At 42.0% G+C, this 20,192-nt stretch overlaps 3 protein-coding genes across 7 annotated transcripts; 1 reads left to right on the top strand and 2 right to left on the bottom strand.

Annotated features, from left to right (window-relative positions):
- Positions 1-124: 124 nt before the first annotated feature.
- On the bottom strand, positions 125-6,028 carry hadh (hydroxyacyl-CoA dehydrogenase). Of its 2 annotated transcripts, none has more exons than XM_042107462.1 (8): positions 5,813-6,028; positions 5,060-5,188; positions 3,963-4,120; positions 2,933-3,059; positions 2,021-2,110; positions 1,842-1,914; positions 562-678; positions 125-468 (listed from the first exon to the last, which is right to left on the bottom strand). In XM_042107462.1, the coding sequence occupies exons 1-8, from the start codon at positions 5,927-5,929 to the stop codon at positions 350-352; spliced, it is 930 nt and encodes a 309-aa protein (XP_041963396.1). In that variant the 5' UTR covers positions 5,930-6,028; the 3' UTR covers positions 125-349. The 2 variants fall into 2 exon arrangements, with proteins under 2 accessions (XP_041963396.1, XP_041963402.1); XM_042107468.1 differs by lacking the exon at positions 5,813-6,028 and adding an exon at positions 5,558-5,593.
- A 238-nt stretch (positions 6,029-6,266) lies between these two features.
- LOC121712843 (cytochrome P450 2U1) lies at positions 6,267-9,870 on the bottom strand. The gene is made up of 5 exons (XM_042096936.1): positions 9,293-9,870; positions 8,427-9,080; positions 8,159-8,320; positions 7,896-8,063; positions 6,267-7,390 (listed from the first exon to the last, which is right to left on the bottom strand). The coding sequence occupies exons 1-5, from the start codon at positions 9,735-9,737 to the stop codon at positions 7,212-7,214; spliced, it is 1,608 nt and encodes a 535-aa protein (XP_041952870.1). The 5' UTR covers positions 9,738-9,870; the 3' UTR covers positions 6,267-7,211.
- A 484-nt stretch (positions 9,871-10,354) lies between these two features.
- ncapg (non-SMC condensin I complex, subunit G) lies at positions 10,355-20,191 on the top strand. Of its 4 annotated transcripts, none has more exons than XM_042096648.1 (23): positions 10,355-10,468; positions 11,438-11,555; positions 11,689-11,901; positions 12,202-12,430; positions 12,614-12,759; positions 12,909-12,993; positions 13,095-13,290; positions 13,600-13,749; positions 13,987-14,127; positions 14,225-14,348; positions 14,476-14,565; positions 15,024-15,209; positions 15,820-15,888; positions 16,108-16,218; positions 16,312-16,431; positions 16,644-16,886; positions 17,683-17,864; positions 18,079-18,250; positions 18,697-18,867; positions 19,191-19,314; positions 19,414-19,449; positions 19,548-19,617; positions 19,764-20,191. In XM_042096648.1, the coding sequence occupies exons 2-23, from the start codon at positions 11,448-11,450 to the stop codon at positions 19,900-19,902; spliced, it is 3,105 nt and encodes a 1,034-aa protein (XP_041952582.1). In that variant the 5' UTR covers positions 10,355-10,468; positions 11,438-11,447; the 3' UTR covers positions 19,903-20,191. The 4 variants fall into 4 exon arrangements, with proteins under 4 accessions (XP_041952582.1, XP_041952748.1, XP_041952591.1 ...); XM_042096657.1 differs by having other exon boundaries at positions 10,367-10,557; XM_042096727.1 differs by lacking the exon at positions 10,355-10,468 and adding an exon at positions 10,504-10,522.
- Position 20,192: the final 1 nt, after the last annotated feature.

Raw genomic sequence — 20,192 nt, 5'->3', positions numbered from 1 at the left:
TTTGCACATCAGAGGAACGCCAAGAGGGAACGTAGAGCTAACAAACATGTCATTCATTGTAAATTAGTCCATAAAACCATAAATCTATGCAATGACAATGAAAAAAGCTGACTGTGAGGCCTTATTTCAGAAAATGCTTTAATGCCATTTCATGCATTCATATAACTGAAAGGTGTATAGGCAAATACAGAGACTGACTCACAAATGACAAGACTTTTGTTGTTCGGTAAGGCACATGCGTTATGTTTTTAGTTATTTTATGAGTGTCTATTTTTTAACCTGAGGTTCCCCATTTGAGCTTGCTGTAGCCTTTGTTCTCCAGTTATCCGCTTTAAGGAAAACTGGGTTGTTACTTATACTTGTAGAATCCCTCTCCAGTCTTCTTGCCAAACTTGCCCTCAGCCACCAATTTGTTTAACATGGGGCTTGGGGAAAAGAGGGGGTTGTCTGGTTCCATTGCACACCAACCTATAACCACACAAGAAAACGAAAAACATTATTTACTATTTTACACCGCATCTACGGATGAATCACAGTAGACGGTCAAAAAAAACCTCTCACCGTCAATGATGAACTTTGCAGTGTCCAGACCCACATAGTCAAGCAACTCAAAAGGTCCCATAGGATAGCCAGCACCCAGTTTCATGGCAACATCTATGTCCTCTTTTGATCCGTGACCTAAGGATAAACATCATGATAACAGGCCTTGTGGAGTAGTTATGTTCTCAACACTTTAAGCGATCAGGGAATTGTCAAAGACAGCCACAACAAAACACTGATAGGACATTTTGTGTAAGACAGTGACTACTCATTTTGTTTGACCATATGCCTAGGGCCTGTGAGTGGAGCAGAAACATCCCAGTGGAGCAGGGTTGGCTGCCACTCTTGTCATGTACTGTCAGTATTGCTGCAGCAGATCGGCAATGCCTAATATATTTTTTTTATAGATAATGGCAAACTCTTGCGTTGGACAATTAGGAGTGTGTGTCTTGTCCACTTGATAGTGGCAAAAGATATTAAACGTTATGTGGGTTTTAGCTGTAGCAACGAACCACGAGCCAGTGACTAAGGCGCTCACAGACTAGTTGGGGTCTGTGTATTAACCTGTATTACATAATGAAGCTGATAGTAACTTACTGGTCAGTAGGCGTTGCTTTTATAGATTTTGAGCAAAAGTTTGTGGCAATTGCCTTGTTGCTTGCCATTTGTTTACAGTTTAAAGCAAACAGTTTAAATGTTTTATACAAAAAACAGTGTCAGCCAGAAACATTTCTCAAATTTGAAAACACTTCAGGCTTTAGTACACCCACAGGGTGTGTATCACAGTGTCTTCCGGGACCATTATACCGAGGGCTTCATCACCTCCAACCCCTTTCCTAACCTGGATTCATATCCAGATCTTACCCTTGCAGTAACCCAGATATGAACCTTGTCCCCCCTCCCACCCCTTACCCTGGCATGTCATTGTATAATGAGATTGATGTTTAAGTAATCAGGATATATGCATGTGGAATACTTGGGAGGTGCCTCTGCTGTTGACAATGGTATTGACATGTAGGTCTAACAAAAGTTCACATCCTTTTAAAAATGACAATTCAAATAATATATATATATATATATATATATATATATATATATATATATATATATATATATATATATATATATATCACTAGGCTACACCTCATGTATTTTTCAATGGACTTCAGATGGATACCCACACTTGGAAAGTAGAAATAAGTTGGCCCTGCCGTGCACTGAAACATGTTGAAAGATTGAAAATGAAACAGTGTGAAAACCAGTTGGATGTAAGCAACCAGTACAGAGTGCAGTGTCCCTACCTCTCTCATACAGTCGGATAGCTTCCATCATGTAGGGCACTAGCAGGCGGTTAACAATGAATCCTGGGGTGTCCTACAAATGACATGCTTAACTGACGTTACTTTATTTACTGCATTGCTGAAAAGACGTCTAACTTTGGCATTTCAAAATTTCAAACACTTTCAATCAAGAGACCTACTTTGCATGTCACAGGATGCTTGCCAAGTGCTTTGCTGAAAGCCATCAGAGCATCATAGCTTTCCTGACTTGTTGACTCAGTTCTGATTACCTGCAAAAAATAAGTAGAAATATTACATATATTATATTAGTCATAATAAATACAGCAGTTATCCTTTACAGCCCTTAATATTATTTACATTGTACAAGTTCATTAGCAACATGGGGCATTCTGCCAGAAAGGTACATTTCCTGTCCTGGGATTGTTTCAATGAATGAAACTTGTTTAATCCAAAAATGATTGATTGATTTCTATGAGTTGTTCTGTAAAAGGATATGTAATTTATTACGCTCTCAGAAATGTTTCTGTCCCCATGGGCTGTCCCCAGCCAAATCTGAGCTATGTCTTTCACAGTTTTGTTGTGATAAAGACTTTACATACAATTTCAAGTTGTTATTGTCCACATCAATATATTAAAAACATGACATTAAAGATAAATTCTAGAAATAAATAGGAATTTACAACTTTCCCCAAGTTTTTGTCATGCCCCTTGGAAATTGATCAAGGGTAAATCCTGACATTAAATTATAACAAGGTTATGGGTCAGGCCCCGTCACACTAAAATATCCTAGAAAATAATGGAATTGTTGTATATCTAAAATATGTCTGAAAATGTTAATGAAATCCCTGCTTACATGCGAAAAGTTTTGATTCGAGATTTTGATTTGTTCACAGGCAATTAAAATGACTGACCGTCAGGCTCTGTTACAAATAGCCTATTAGTTCATATTAGTTATTTTCTAAAATGCATCTAAAAATGTATTTTATTCAAGAATAAAAACATCCTGATATGGCATGATAGGTGTTCCTCAAAGCTGCCATATGACTCAATGTTCAGATTCAAGAATAAGACTATCTGTTGAAGATACACACCTCCACAAGTTTCATCATAGGCACAGGGTTGAAGAAGTGAAGGCCTCCAAATCGATCCAGCCTTGCCGTTGAGCTTGCAATATCCGTGATGGGAAGAGAGGATGTGTTGCTAGCAAAGATTGTGTGTCTGTAGGATGCAATACACCAAGACACACAAAAAGAATTAACAAAGAAACACTTCTCTAATTATATCACAACCTCAAATGTGCATCTGTGAATGTATTAAAGCATCTGGGGGGAATTCACCTATTCACGCGTAATTTCTTTTTTTTTTTAAACACACTTTAGTAATGCATATTCTCCCAATCCCGCTTCTGTCACACCCACAGCGCGCGAGTTCGATATCAAGGCGGCCTTATGACAGAGCCGTGATTTATTTAAAATAGAACCAGACTGATCCACCACCTCGTTAATTTAGGTTGATGTGAAAACGTGGACATTCTCATTGACCTTCTGAATGCCATTTAAATCCAGAAAGAACACAAACCAGTCATTGAGTTTGAAAATGTAAGCATGGTGAACTGAATAGCGAAGGCCTACAGTATAATGGTGTGTGATCACATAGCCTAACAAAAATTTACTTCATGAAATTTCACTTTTGCTTTGAGGTTTGTTTATTAAGAGTCAAGACGTGCTTGAGGTGTGTAGATCCATCATTTAAAAACTCACTACAATGGCAGCTGCTTCTCATAATATCATGCTATCTATGCTAACGAAGCTGTAGACTGACTCCTGCAGTTTCAGTAGAGACTGCATAACAATACCAGCCTCTATTAAAAACAAATCAAGAGACAGGCGAATATAAACGCTGCTCTACAGTAGAGTTGTATACATAAGAAACGCCCAGATTGTGGGGTTGCTCCTCCCAAAACGCATACCTCCCTCTATTGCGCATAAACGACAGATTTAAGCGAAGGGGTGAATTCGCGTAGAGTGAAATGTGATTAGTTACGCACTTTTCTTTAACTTACGCACCCTTATGCACATGGGAGAATTCCCCCCCTAATTATCTACAGTAGGCCTGTCTTACTGGGGGGCTGCTTTATCCAGAGCACCAAAGAGACCCTGCTTGATTTTCAGGTTCTCCACAATGGCCTCTATGACCAGGTCAGTGTTCTGGACGGTTGAGTTTGCATCTGTTGATGTTGACACATTCTTCATAACCTTCTGAATGAACTCCTCCCCAGCCTGATTAAAACAAATAAACAACAACAATGATGATATCATCTCTAATATTTCATGGACCACCTTTTGCTCTGATTCACAACCAGCATGGCATTGTTTAGACAACCTCACAGCATTTGTTTTATTTTTTGCCAAGATCCTGTATTAATGACAGGAGACTCGACCCTCTGTGTAAAGTCTGCTTCAGCACATCCCAAAGACTTTCTATGGGTTGAAAGTCAAAACTTATGGTGAGCAATTCATCTGTGAAAATCTTTCTTCATACTCCCTGAACCACTTTTTCACAATTTGAGCCAGACGACTCCTGACATTGTCATGCCCATGCAATCAGGCAGGAAAAGATTGAAACAACATAGGCTTCCAACTGTAGAATGCATGATGGATTTGTTTTAACACACAATATGATGAGAACTCAAAAGACTGGAACTTAACATCTGTGTAGCTATAAGAAAAAACACTTGAGTGAGGTTAGTTGAAAAGGTATTAATTTTCTAGGGAGCCTAAAGATTGGACTTTGGACTAATGGAAAAAATGCCATGTGGTCTGACTCCAGATTTATTCTATTCCAGAGATGGGCATGTCATCGTATGAAAGTAAGCACATGAAGTGATGCATGCATCATGCATAGTGCCCATTGTTCAAGGCACTGGAGGCAGTTTCATGTTCTGGGGTTGCCCCAGTTGGCCAGTTCTAGGCTCAGCAATGTTGTGTGGCTATGAAACGAAGCCAGATGACTATGCAAATAACCTGAATGACTTGGTAATCCCATCAATGGATTTCTTCTTCCCTAAAAGCACAGTGCTGTGATGTTTCATAAGGTTTTTAGAACAACTCTGTGACAAATGGCGCTGTAATCAAAGCTAGGTGATCCAACAAAGTATTAGTGTGCCACTTTTGTTACCGGACATTGCATTCACATATTTTTAAAATACAATTACTGACCTCTGGCTTATCTGCAAACTTCTTCTTGACCACTCTTTTCAGACTGCCCTCAATTCCTTTAGCAGATTTCTTCAAGATGTCCTCAGCTGTATCCACCAACACAACTGTATGACCCGTTGAAGCTGCCACCTGTGAGTTAGGGGACATCAGACATTTATGTCCACCCTTCACATCATTTAAGTGATAGGGCTGCATCAAGTTACTTTCAAAATGCACGCTCCTGGGTTTTTGATTATTCTCAAATGGACATAATGGGCTCCTTTCCAGACCAAACTGCAGAGCAAGTTCAATTTTGCCAACAGGCTCGTTTGGGTTCACCCAGGCTAACTTTCAAATCCCAAACTCTTAGTCTACGCCAATGCTAAAATAAAAAACTCTTTAAAAACTAGGTGTTTGGTTCATTTGTAAAATCAGTGATATTCGTCATCATAACGCAGCCATCCAGCTGCTAATGAGATAACGTAGGGTAACATTAACGTTGGTGTCAGTCAAACTTGCCTTTAGTTCGTTTAGTGACATTAGGCATCATGACATCAAGACGCTGTAAAACGTTGTCCAAGTTCCTTCAGAGTTGTAAGTTAAAAAGTGAAATAACTTCTGAAATTGGGATCACGGAACTGTTCAAATAATTTATTTTGGTAGTTCCTGTTAGCCAAATACATGTACACAACTGTCAGAACTAGCTCGCTAGTTAGCTATCAGCTAACGCGTTAGCTAAAACCAGGGTGTTTTAATGCAGATGTTTAAACTTGCCTGTGCAATACCTGCGCCCATTTGTCCACCTCCAATAATAGTTACGTGTTTTATTGCTGCATTTCGGGCCGAAGATGATGTTATCGTCCTGATTATTTGGTGGGTAACGAAAGCCATATCTGCTTTGCAGACAAGAACGTAAGGCAACGCAAACACGATACACCGCAGGCAGAGAGAGACTTGATTTTCCTCACCAGACAACAAACTGGGAAGAAGGTCATACAGAGCCTGGTCACGTGGTTATAATTATGTCCATGACCTTTCACTTAGTTGCAGTACAGAGAATTTCTTGATACATAAACTATCCTTTACAACCTTTGGAAAGAGGTCACCTTCCAGATCTATCTTTTTTACTTTTTCAAACTTTTGTGAGGGTTATCAATGTATACATTATACAACAAAATAGGACATTTGATTGGGACAGACAAAAGAAATGGCTAGGCCTGGAAATGAGTCAAGATTTTAAACTTGGTTTATTTATCGCTAATTTAAAACATTTCTAAAATATTTTTTAATGTGCCAACCAGGGCATTCAACATATTCCCAAACAATACATGAGCAATTTATTATCAGAAGATTAAATGAAATGATACTGTATAATATGTTTTCTCATTACTTATGTGCAGTGCAATACAACATTAGTTTTCTTAATTTTGCAAGATGTCAGTTACACATTGCATTGCAGCATTAGCAAATCTTTAAATGAAATTCCCTGATATTATTAAAGTGCAAACATTTTTAGTGAAAGGCAATCAGCCAAAAGAAATGTCAGTGGTCACCGAATTACCTCCCTTCTTGAGCATTTCAGCTTCCATGGGACAGGGACAAACACTTCTGGACAGGGTCAGTCAAACTAACAGTTTATATTTTAAGGTGGAGTCAGCCATTCTGGTAAATCCCTTCCTTCCATCCCTCTAAAGCAACTAATTTATTGGCTGTAATAGGGTAATGCCAGAGACGATCTAATGAGGACACACAGCACTCAAAAAATCCTCTATAGAAATGCAGGGGTTAATTGTAACACCAATATGGCAGTTGTCTTCACATAGCCCGCCCCTTCCGCGGCCAAAATGTAAATAAATTGTATCAATCATGTGGTGTAATCTCGCCGCTGTAGTGAGGTTGGTGTCGTAAACCCTTGCACACACACAGTTCTGACCGAAATAGATGTCCATTAAGTGCCCAAAGTGCGTTGCAATATGGCCACCAAGTGGAAGGACATGCCTAAATGGACTTTGGTAATACTCAGTCTCAGCTACTTTGTTTCCCATTTACAGAGTTAGGACTACACACAAAACCAGAAAGCTAGAGGACCATACAGAGCAATTTCCTGAATTTAACAAATATTTCACATTACAATGGTGGACTTGACCTTTAACACTTTCAGTCAGTGTTGTGTCTAGCGGGGTGTCACACAAACAGTGTACGAGCAAGGGGCCAATGTAAGGCCGAAGCGCCCATGCATGGGTGGAGGTGGTTTTTCTTTGGGGAATCTAAATGTGAATGCCTGCATCAGATTGGTGAACATCAGGAAGAGCTCCATCTTGGCAAGCTGCTCTCCCATGCACACTCTGCGGCCTAGAAAAAGCGTGACAGGTGAAATAATAACAGATAATCTTCACATGTATTGTTATCGTGATTCATGTATATATATGGAGTCATAGTAATATAGTGAGATAAACACTGCATCTTGGAGCACTGGTGCAACATGTGATCACCGAGTTCTTTCCAGGAGATCAATAGTTTCTAATACCTTCAAATTGGTTATGAAATGTTACTCAGTTGTTACTCACTTGTTCTGTTGAGTTTTGGTCTCAAAAACAACAGAACCTTTGCCTATATATTCTTGTATGCACGGAAATGCTCGCACATGATAGAGAATTACTGTAGCATTAATGAAGTGTAGGCTACCTATTAAGGGTCACTGAGAGCATGCTATGGTTATATGGTAGTCATTACCAACTTGATCAGTGAGGGTATACAAAATATGTTTCATAGAGCCTTTCATCACCACAACACATCTAGACAGGATTCAGTCATTGAAAGAAAAATAATGATTATAACATGATCAAATATATCCTACCTATTCCAAATGGAATGAAATACTCTTTTCTCAGCAGTTTTCCCTGTTCATCCAAAAACCTTGAAGGATTGAAGTCATCTGGACTGTCCCAAACAGATTGATCTCTGTGGACAGACCACAGGTTTGGGATGATCACCGTACCTTTTGGAATGGTGTAACCCCGGAACACTGTAAAGAAACCAAACCTGGTTATTGCAATCAGGGCTGGTTTCATTTCTTGTTTTTCATGTTCAAAGAATTCCGTGCACAACTAACTTCCTCACCTGTGGTCTGTGAGGCCATGTGAGGAATTGCAAGAGGAACCACCACAGTCATCCGCTGGACCTCCATTATGGTTGCCTCAGTGAATGGCAGGCATCCTTTGTCTGTCAGTGATGGAAACTTGTCTCGGCCAATCACTGCATCAATTTCCTCCTGAACTTTCTCTGTGACAAAAAAACTTTAAAACTTTAGGATGGGGATCATGAAATGGGAACACATCTGCAGAAAATGCTGTCATATTGTCACCAGCGAAGTGTGTATCAACTCTACCTTGGATGTCGGGATACAAACACATGTACAATAGCATCCACAACATGGAATTGGTGGTGGTATCTGTTCCTGCAATGAAGAGGTCGCCTATGATGTAAAAAAGGTAGTCCTCTGAGAAGGTGTTCTCTGTGGGGCCTGCTGCAGTCTGCTGGGCCAGCATCTCCACAAGGTACATGTCTATGAGGTCCCTTGGGTTGTCTGGGTCTAGTGTGTCCCTGTGTCTGGCAATGATCCTTTTAAGAAATGCAGTGATGTCGCCCTCGACCTGCCGCAGCTCCCTGAACACCCCACAGGGCAGGTGGTAAAGCCAGGGGAAGATGTTGATGAGTACTGCAGGACTGTTGACACTGATCTCTAGGCCCCGGGCCATAAGATCCAGCAGAGTTCTGAACTCCTGGTCCTGGAGGTGGAAACGCTGTCCCAAGCTAATGGCAGAAATAACGTTGGACACAGCGTTGCTAATTAGTGGAGTAAGGTCAACACCCATTTCTCCAGACTCACTGCTGAGCCTCAATAGTTCACTTTTAACAATAGCCAGACCTTCCAATATGCATGGTTCTAAGCTGAGCTTCCCCAGGCCAAAACCACGTAAAGTGCTATGGCAAAACTTGCGTTGCTTTCTCCACACTGGGCCATACGGTGCAAAAACGATTCCTGCAAATTAGTGGAGAGAGATATTTAAAATAAATTATAGCTTATTTGATACTTTGAACTACAAACACATCTCTGTCATACTCTGTCAACACAAACTGTGCACTAAAAATCCGAAAAACACGTTACTCATATGATTAGATACTTTCAGCTATAAACCATCTCAAAGCATTGTCTTAATCAGCTTGCCTTGTCTAGATTTAAGGAGACCATACCTTTTCTCTTTGTCATAATGGTGATGACTGGAACATCTGGTCTGTCAGAGAACACCTCTGCATGGTTGGAGAGAGCATCTCTGACTACTTCATAGCCAGTCAGCAAAACCATCAGTTGGTTGCCAACAAATATACTGAATATGTTCCCATAGATTTTTGAAAGTTCCATCAGAGCAACTTGGGGCGAAACAGGGTTGGATGTCCTCTTTACATATTCCTCCCGATTTCGACCAAATCGTCTTGAAATGAAAGATGGAATCAAGAAACCTCCAAAATTGCCGACCAAAGGCCATGGCTTAGGACCCGGGGGAATGTTAGAAAAATGTCTACGTCTTCTGTACTCATGCACACAATAATAAACAAAAATGAACACAGCCAATGTCACTATGTTGACAGTAGAAATCACGGAAGAAAACTGGATCTCCTGCCATATATGCCAAAACATTGTGACAGTTTGGTGCACAAATGAGTGAAAACGTACAGCCTTGATCCATATGTCCGGATGATCCTTTATAGATTAGATATATTTTGTTCCTCTTTTAAAAGTGTGCCTACGCTTTGAGTTTCCGCAGCCATGATACAGCGTCACGCGGTCAAATCTTTTAACTGTTCATTGGTTGGCAAAAAGTTATTTATCGTCGTTGATAGGTCTGGAAAGCAAGGGGCGAGGGACGCACGGACAAAACCACGCCCCACAGCTGTTCGCGCAAATTGAGAAATTCTCAGGATGAAAATTATGGCAGAACAGAGTTAACAAAGTAATGGCCACCTTACACCAAACAACTTTGCCAGAATGAACTAATCACATATTTTATTGACAGACGTGTGTATATAGGTGGTGTGATGGAATGATATGTAGGCTACACTTTTCTTATAGATCTAGAAATCTACTTTCAATCAGAGAAACCTTGAATTGCAACCCTATAGTTGAATACAAAATGACTATCAGAAAGAGTATCGGTATTTAAATGTGTATAAATTATTTCGTCATGTGGGCTTGTGAACACTTCATCCGCATTGGCTATTTAACACCAAGCCAGTTGGGGGCGGTATTGCAAAAAAAAAAATCATTGCTAACCGTTGAAGAAAGGTGAAGAAGACAATTTAAAAACTGGCGGATAGGATATTCCTACTAAGGAGTCTCGGAATATTTTAGGACAGAAGGACATCGCTAAAGTAAGAATGATAGTGAATAAAGCATCGAGTAAGACAAGCAGTTTTGCTTAAAAGGCAGGAACAGATTACTCAACAAATTCGTACTAAAGGTCGTTGTTTTTGCTGTTGTCTGAACTGTGGGGCGTAGCTTGGGTAGAAGCTAGAAGCTATCGATAGTAACGTTAATTTAGCATTTATCTTATCTGTCGTACATCTTTATCGTAGATATTTGCTAACGTTATCTAGCGATCAATAACTATTGCTACCTTCAATAAAAAATGTACATGTCTAATATTGGCAGTATTTGGCGATAGGCCCAGTTGCCATTATGTATTGAAAATCTATGTTTGTGTTGTCCAGCGTTAGCGCTGCTCGCTACGTTCCTTGGCTTAATGCTAGAATAGGTCACAAACATTGATCTTTCATTATTCAGTGATTCAAGTTGAGATTTTAGCATTTGTGTTCATCGAGAATAATTATTGTTATACACTTAAGTCTGTTAATTGAAATGCACTTCCCATGAACCATTTTAGCTTGTGGGTAACACTAGTTGCATCGAGTAACGTAACTTTCTATGATGGGGCTTGGAAAAATAAGGTAACTTTTAAAATGTGCTTTTCCTGGCCGCCGACGAAAATAATATTAAGTCCAACACTCATGGCATAGCTCTACTTCGCGAAGATCAAACTAAATGAAGACTTAACGCTGTTGATTTTGCTATTTTTAACAAGCATGTCTGCCCTTTGCTAGCAGATTCAGTAACGTTAATTTTAGCGTTACCCTAGCACACATAATGCTTACACAATACTATGATATTCCTGCATGTCCTTATTATGTCTATATTTCACTTGCTTATTCTTATATACTATTATTCTTTTTTTCGGCATGTCGTGTTCGAAAGAGTCAACAATTTTACTACTAGGAAATCCATTGTCAAGTCAATGTCACTGTAATTCTGCATTGCATTTTTTTTTTTTTTTTTTTACACAGAAAGGCAAACATGACTGCCGACAATGATATTGAGATAAAGGAGGCCTTTCAGCGGGCACAAAAAGCTCACAACAACAAGGCCAAGCTTGCTGCCAGTTTGAAAAGCAGATACAACAAAGTGAGTACAAGTGGGACAGTCACGTGGATGTACACTAAAGAAGTAGTGTAGTGTGTAGCCTTCTCTTGAATGGTCCCCCTTTGGGTTTTATTTTTCTGTGAGTCTTTAAAATCTATTTGATGTGTATCAACAGTTGGAAGACAAAACTGCCTTCCACGAAGAGTTCATCCATTACCTGAAGTACGCCATGATCGTGTACAAACGGGAGCCAGCCGTGGAGAATGTGATTGATTTTGCCACCAAGTTTGCAACCAGTTTTGAGACCACTATCAGTGAGGGACAAGAAGAAGAGGAGGAAGAGGAAGAAAATCCATTCTTGAACTTCCTGTTCACGTTCCTCTTGGAGGTGAAATTCTGATCTCATAATGTGATTTGGTACAGCGGTGATATTAGTCATGGCCTGATAATTGATCGGGCTGGGTTTGATTCCTGTGCCTGCTCTTGAGAGTCTGTCACTTAGATATTTAGCATACGCTTTTATTCAATGTCAACTTTATAAACATTACTTTACAGTGGCATATACGTGCAACATCACTCGTTTTGTATATAATGACCTAGTTCCTTTATTTATATGCTTATCTGTAAGAGGTTTCATAAACACGCAGCATGTATTGACTAACTCTTACTCTTCTCTTGTCTCTTTCAGTCGCACAATGCTAACAGTCATGCAGTTCGTTTCCGTGTCTGTCAGCTCATCAACAAGCTTTTGGGCAGCATGTCAGAGAATGCCCTTATAGACGACGACCTTTTTGATCGAATTCACGAAACCATGCTGATTCGTGTCACAGACAAATTCCCCAACATCCGCATCCAGGCTGCGCTTGCCATGGCAAGGCTGCAGGAGCCCCAGAATCCAGACTGCCCCACTATGAAAGGTACAAAACTAAGGTTGCATAGACAGGGTTGCATCCAATAGAAGAACCACCATCAGGATTGACTTCTTATCTGTAAATCACTTGGAGCAGTCTGGCTGTGTTACTGTGCTCCACCAGCATTTGATATTGTGGAGTGTTTTCCTCTGTGCTGACGGTTGTGTTTCTCTCTTTGTGGCTGGCAAGCTTACATGCTGATCCTTGAGAACGACTCCAACCCTGAAGTGCGGCGTGCTGTGCTGTCCTGCATTGCTCCCTCTACCATCTCGCTGCCTAAAATCCTGAAGCGTACTAGAGACGTGAAGGAGAAAGTCCGAAAGCTGGCATACGAGGTACGGCGCAGGTTGCTGGGATTTGGCAGTACATGTTTTGAGAGCTTTAATTTTGTTTTTGTTTTTAAAAATTTCCCGTTGACTTTTTGTGTGAACGTGTCCATGTTGTTCTTTAAGGCTGACCGGCTTGTTTATGACCTATTTTACAGGTCTTGGCAGAGAAGGTGCATATGCGAGCTTTGACCATTGCTCAGAGAGTCAGTCTGCTTCAGCAAGGTCTACATGACTCCTCAGGTAGCTTACACAAATGTGATGCTGAGCGTTCTCTCGTAAACCTCATGTTTCCACGCTGGTCAGAGAAAGCTCACTGCTGTATTGTGTGTTTGCATTCTCAGAGTGTGTTAAGGAGGTGGTTAAATGTAACCTGCTTCCTGCATGGTTGCGCCTGCTGGACGGGAAGGTTCTCGATCTCCTACACAGACTGGATGTGGAGAACTGTGCCGAGATTGCTTTTGAGGTTCTCCATGCCCTCTTCTCCAGGGCCGAGAGCCTTGAGGAGCTCCTGCAGGGTGGAGTTAGCCTGGATGGCAGGTAAGAGACAGCTAAGGATTGGGTTGTGGCGTTCAGCCTAAATGACTAAAGTGATGTACCTTGGAAAATAGAATCCCTTTTTGTGTAAAATTGGTTTTCTATTTACTTACTTTGTGAAAAGGCCCTGGTGGCAACGAAGTAAAAATTGGAATACAAGTTGACAAAAGTATACTAATTGTGAGATGTCTAGCCATTTTGTTGTGTCCTGTCATGAAATCTGTGTGTCACGTATTGTATAATCACAGTCATGTGAGCAAGTCTGTGCAGGTGTTTTGTGTAATATAATCGGTGTGTTCTGCCTGTGTACAGGAAATTGATTCCAGTGGATGCTTTGACCTGTGAGAACGTGCTGTATTGGAGAGCGCTTTGCGAGTTTGTTAAGCAGAAAGGAGACCAGGGAGAGGAGATCTTGGAGCAGTTGGTTCCAGAGGCTGTCATATTTGCAGAGTACCTTTATGGGTATCAAACTTTTATAAGACATGCATATGTACATGGAATATAAATATCTTTATTGAATGTCAAACACTATAAGTATATTATTTGAAATTTGAACACCTGTTTCAATGAACTTGTTACACACAAACACACTTCTTCAGTACACCATAGTAAAGGGCCACCCAAGTGTCCCACAGTCACAGACAGGCTACAGTGATCTGAAGTGTGTGTGTGTGTGTGTGTGTGTGTGTGTGTGTGTAGCTATTTGAAGCGCATCCCGATACTGGGCGAGGAGCAGATGGCTGATGACACACAGCTGGAGATGGTCCTGACCAGAGAGTTCATCGGCAAGCAGCTCATCCTGCTAGTCGGCTGTCTGGACACAGCTGAGGAGGGCGGACGGTCAGCACACACCACCCCACCCGGCCTCTCAGATTCTTCTGTCTGATCTCTTGACCGTGATGTTAACTGTGATAACTTGTGGTGTGTGTGTGTGTAGGAAGCGGGTGCTGGCAGTTCTGCAGGAGATGTTGGTACTGCCCAACACACCCATCTCTCTGATCTCCCTGCTGGTGGAGAAACTCATGAACGTGCTGAAAGACGATGACCGGCGCATAGAGATGGTGAGTTGCCTGCTCCTTTCCTACGTTCTGTCCTGAGTGGCCATAGTTGCTTAGGTTTCTGTTGCTGCATGAAGGCATTTACTGCATTTACTAACCGTCACTTGAACCCCAACTTAATCTGCACCAGATTGCTGAGATTATATCTGAGGTGCGTGAACCCATAGTACATGTCAACGAACCCATTGATGAGAATGAAAACCGGAAGAAACAAGTCAAGGTATGAAATCAATATGCCATAGACCCCACTGCTATAATGATGAAATGTAATTTCACCTTTTATATTATTGTTTATAATTGTAATTGCTAATTATTCTTGATCACATAGCTATCAGTATCAAATAAATAATTGATCATCAATATATTTAAATTATTTTACCTTTTTTTTTTTTTTTTTTTAATTATGATTACTTTTTCTTTGACTGTTGCCCGTCTATGCTTCTATCTGCTATTACTGTTTAGTTTTGTTTATGTAAAGCACATTGAATGACCTCTGTGTATGAAATGCGCTATATAAATAAACTTGATTTGATGATTATTTGAATATCAAATCAGTAATGATGTCTTTGCACTAATTTTCATCACCACACCATCTTGTTTCCATTTTATTGTGGTCTTGTCCACAATTTCTGCCCTCAAACTCACTCCTGCCCCTTCACCCCCTCTCTTGTTGTCTAGCTGGCAGAGGTGAAGGTCCACATCATGGAGGCCAAGCAGGCCCTAGAGGACTGCATCAGTGCCCAGGACTTTAGCCACGCTGCTGAACTCAAGGACCGCATCTCTGAGCTGGAGACCCGCAGGGCTCAGCTAGTGGCGGAGGCTGCCCAGCCCGACAGCAAGGAGAAGGAAGTCCGCGTGGAGAAGGTACAAGTCAAGGCCCTGCTTATCCCACCCTGTCAAAGCCTGCTGTGCATCTTTCAATAACACCACTCCACTGGCATTTTTTTGTCCATTACTGAGCTTGAGTTGCTGCTGAGGTTTTCTGAGCTTTTTTGCTAAGAAATTGAAACGGGGGGTTGGGGGCGTGCATTGAAATTAGAAGCGTCTTTAGCACTACCAACCATCATTCTTACAAAGCCCTAATTCTAGCCTTTGAGTGCTTCTGTGTGCGCCTGGAGGCTGTGCTGATCTCCACTGCCTGGGGTGCACTGCTCCACGCCTGACTCTGCTCTTTCCTAATGAATGCTCAGCCACGCTCTGACCTGCAGGTAAGCGCCGCTGCAGCTAACAGTAGTGTTCGCCTCTGATCTTGTGCCGCCTTGGCCTCTGCCTCTGATTAGCTGCTCCATAGCGCACTGAGGGAAATCATGCAGCTGGTGCAGTGCTGGGAATGTAAAATCCATGAGGTGCTTTTGCGTCAGCTGGTTTGATTTCTAGTGTCAAGTTGGAAGTATGTCAGCTCTGAATGGGAACTGCTGAGGCAGGATGGTATGACGTGTGTGAATATAACAGAAAGGCATATGTCTTGCATTAGTCCTCACTTTCAGACAGCACAGCCGCATGGGCCCAGTCCTTACTATATGGTGAAAACAGTTTTGTTCAGGTAATTTTACTCCAGAGGTAATATTTCATCCATTTAACAAGATCATTGGTATTATTGAACAGGCACACTGCTCAAATACATGTGTGTAACACAAAGAATGTTGGTTCAGACACAATACATTGCTAACTGTAATTAATGGGTAAATGAAATGGAGTAGCTCATGTGCTCTGTGTTTGACTTGTAAAGTCTGACTGTGTTTTCCCTCTTCTGTGTCATCAGAGTGATCCTGAGACCCTGCTCAAATGTCTGACCATGTGTGTGGAGCTCATGAAGCAGATGAACATCAAGAAAAGCATCCGCCCTTCCATCAATGCCCTAATAGAGTCCCTGGTGTGTGTACACGCACGCACGCGCACACACACACGGCAAATTGAATATCCTGATACAGATTGAATAATCAGGCTTGTGTGTTTCTCTCCTCAGGTTCTGCCAGGTATTGCCAATCCAAACACAGCGGTGAGGAACATGGCTGTGGTGTGTCTGGGCACATGTGCTCTCCACAGCAAAGACCTGGCCAACAGGCACCTGGTGCTCTTACTGCAGGTACAATACTTACACACACACACACATACAATTTACACATGACACACGGCATTTGCGAAAAAATGTGCACACGTGCAAACTGACTTAAATGAGGTCTGTGCTACACATGTATCCAGACGCCTAACTGCTCTAATACTGTAAGCTCTGTGGGTTTGTATATCTTTCGGGCTGCTGCTGTCATCACTGAGCGACTGAAACTCTCTTCCCTCCAGATCAGTCAGCTGGACGAGCCCAAGATCAGGATAAGTGCTGTGAAGGCTCTGATTGACCAGCTGCTCCTCAACGGCTTGGACATAGTCGGCCAGAGCCCTGCGGCCAAGCCTACTCAGAACACGGATGCACTCAACGATAGTGATTCGCAGTCTAACCGCCCAGCTGAAGAGGTGGAGTCGGAGGATGGCCAGAGCACCGTCCAGAGCATCCTTATGATGCTCACAGACTTCCTGGACAGTGAGGTATCACCTTTTTACCAGCAAAACTGTGATATTACAAAATATTCCAGAAATGTCAAGTGTGTGTTTGCTTCTGTATGTATGTGTGCTTCTGCGTGGGTGTGTGTGTGTGTGTGTGTGTGTGTGTGTGTTTTCGTTTGTGTCTGGGGGGGGCGGGGGGTGTATCTGTGTTTGTGCTACTGTCTGAGTGAGAGTTTTCATAAAAGTCTAGTGGGGCTACATACTTACCAAGTTTCATGTTCCCTGGTATTTCGGTGACCCTGGAATCGTTGACCGAAAATTTATGGGGAATACAAAAACAATTGACAACTCCTATATGACCGCTACCTTACTGCCCACAAATGAAGTCTTATGTAATGTAGCACACCCCACAAAAGTTATCATATTGATCTTTGAAGTTGTTAATCTGGCGGCAAACGGAAAGTGAAGTCATATGTCAGCAACATTTCTATTGACATTAGACTTGGTACGTGGACAGTGGACACAATCCCCAAATTTGTCCCACCTTCACCAGATGATCTCTCTTATTTTTTACAGATATCTTTAAAAAAGAATTCCCCTCAAAACCGCTTGTCCACTATAGCCGAAAAGCAAAGCAAGCAAGTAGGAGGTGAACTCGCCTCAGCCCATATGTGGCCAATTATCATGAAACGTGTTGTGAGTGCCTACAGACAGTTGTTGCTATAGCGACCACGCCCGGCTGACCTGCCTAGACCCCTCATTGCTGCTTGCAGCTACATTTGATGGCTGTGTAATTTTAAGGCGGGTGCGGATCATTTTCTGTATCTGTCTGTTTCAGGTGGTAGAGTTGCGCACTGAGGTGGCTGAGGGCTTGGCTAAGCTGATGTACTGTGGCCGAATCAGCAGTCCCAAACTGCTGTCGCGCCTAGTGCTGCTGTGGTACAACCCGGTCACAGAGGACGACACCAAGCTGCGCCACTGCCTGGGCGTCTTCCTGCAGCTGTACGCCAGAGAGAGCAGGTACAGTACACTGTACACAATTTTCAGAGGTGTATTCAGAACTGCCATCAATCTCATTAACTTGATATTGTTTTTTCTTTTGTGCATGATTTAAAATCTTAAAAATAAATGCTGAAGACAAATAATTAGCCTTCATCTGTATATTCCTTTGAATGCTATCAGCCTTGTGTGCATGTTTGGCTGGCATACTGAGTTGTATGTTTAACCCACTCAGAGCTCACCAGGAGTGTATAGAGGAGAGCTTCCTGCCCACCATCCGGACGCTGACCCAGGCACCAGCCACCTCTCCGCTGGCCGAGGTGGACGTCTCCAATGTAGCCGAGCTCCTGACCGAGCTGACCCGCTCCAGCGTCCTCATCAGGCCAAACAAAGACGTGGCCCTGCAGGTGAGGCGCTAGGACTGCCTGCAGATATGTGACCAACTTAGATCAATATTGAGACCAAATCAATAGTGCACCTTGTGTGGCAAGACTGCTGAGCGACTTTTTGCAAATGTGTATCTTCCTGAACATACCATTACCGACCCATTACTGTTTTGTTAAGTTGGTACTTTAAAGAAATTATGAATTATGTGTCTTGCTCAAGCATCTTTAATCACCTTTAAATATATGTGCACAATCTTAGATTTAGATTAGGTTCTGTAGCATTGCCATTGGATGGTTGGACCTCAAAACTGCATACAACATAGCAATGCTGAAAAATGTAGCCCATTTATTGCGCTTTACCCACTCTCTTTAAAAGACGATTATGCTGTAATGTGCATTTCTGTTTGTTCTCTCGTGCTTTTTTTTGCTCTTCCTCTATTCTCTTTACATTCCTCCTGTCTTCTCAGGGATTGTCAGTTCACGATAGCCTGGCAGTGCGTCTGTGTAATGAGATCCTGAGGGACCCGCGGGCCCCGGAGGTCCGCCTCTACACAAAGAGCCTGAGCTGCCTGCAACTGAGCACAGAGGACGGCCCACTCACCAAAGACCTGTTGCTGCTCCTCCAGGAGATCCAAGAGGTTGGCATGAGCGAATGCAGAGCGGACAAAGAACATATGATGTGCCTTTTCAGGTTTTCAAAGAATCCTTCAAACATCCTGCTGATCGCCTAACCCTAAAGAAGATATGGCAGTGCACTTTATTAACCAGCTAGCTAAATCTCATAACAAAAGAGTTTAGTCTATCTGATGCAGTCAGTACATGTATCTGAAAGTACTGTATGAATAAGCCATATACTGACTGTTTGTAAAAGAATAGATGGTACATTTTAAATGAGCAGCTGAATATAACAGCTTTGATTGTTCATTCATCAATCCCCTCCGGGTTCTTTGGTCGTTCGCAGGAGGTAAAGGATAAGATCTGCCTTCGGGCGCTGGAGAAGATTACCAGTCGACTGAAATGTAACCAGAAGAAGGATCCTAAAACTCAGGACACCACGCTGCAGGCTCTCGATGAGAACGCAGGGGGTCAGTGGATTAGACCGCCTCCGCATGCTGACATACTGAAGCATTCACAACACGTTAAAAAACTTTGGCTTAACTACTTCGTATTTTTTTTATGTGCAGATGTTGAAGATATCGGTGTCAAGAGGCCGAGGAGAGGTTTGTGATTTTTTTTTTTTTTTTTTTTTTTTTTTTCAATAACTCTTCATTTGAGTGCTGTGATAATCATTGCCTGATAACTTCACACTCTCTTACAGGAGGTCAGAAGAAAACTGCAGTTGCCAAGGCCAGGAAAGGCAGCAAAGCACGGGAGTCCTCAGAGGAAAGGTGGGTTCTGGACCACTTGCATCAAAGAAACTGTTCATGCTGTGCTGGCTGTGTGTTCCCTTGTCTGCATGTCTATGATGTCAGGTGCAGTGTTAGTCATGTGTTCAGACTTAAGAGCCTTTGGGATCTCCTTTGTTCCTCTGCAGTGATGGGGAAAATATCCCTGACACACCTGTGGTTCAAAGACCAACCCGTCGGGGGAAGGCGGCGGCTGCTGCTGCAGTAGCAGACAAGACTAAGCAAGACTTGGCCACCCTCTTGGACCAAGAAGCAAATGGGTCATAGATGACCGATTCTGGTTAGACTCCGTAGCTATATTGTCTGTGAGGTTTAACAACTTGGGTTTCAAGCCCATTTACATAACCTTTTTCCTGTTAGCACTTGCTTCATACTGTACTGGTCAGGTGGTCTTGGTGTTACAATGCTCTTTGGCAGGAAGAATGAGCCCTACTTTACAAAAAAATATCTTTACAATTTCTACAACCTTTAATATCACACAAATAACCCTATACAGTGTATTAAACGTTTAAATTCTAAACCATGTTTATTTGGTTAATAAATAAATTCAACACAAG

This window comes from Alosa sapidissima, chromosome 1 (assembly GCF_018492685.1).
Source record: "Alosa sapidissima isolate fAloSap1 chromosome 1, fAloSap1.pri, whole genome shotgun sequence".
In the NCBI taxonomy this organism is placed as follows: Eukaryota; Metazoa; Chordata; class Actinopteri; order Clupeiformes; family Clupeidae; genus Alosa; species Alosa sapidissima.
This window is presented reverse-complemented; position numbering and strand designations above follow the sequence as displayed.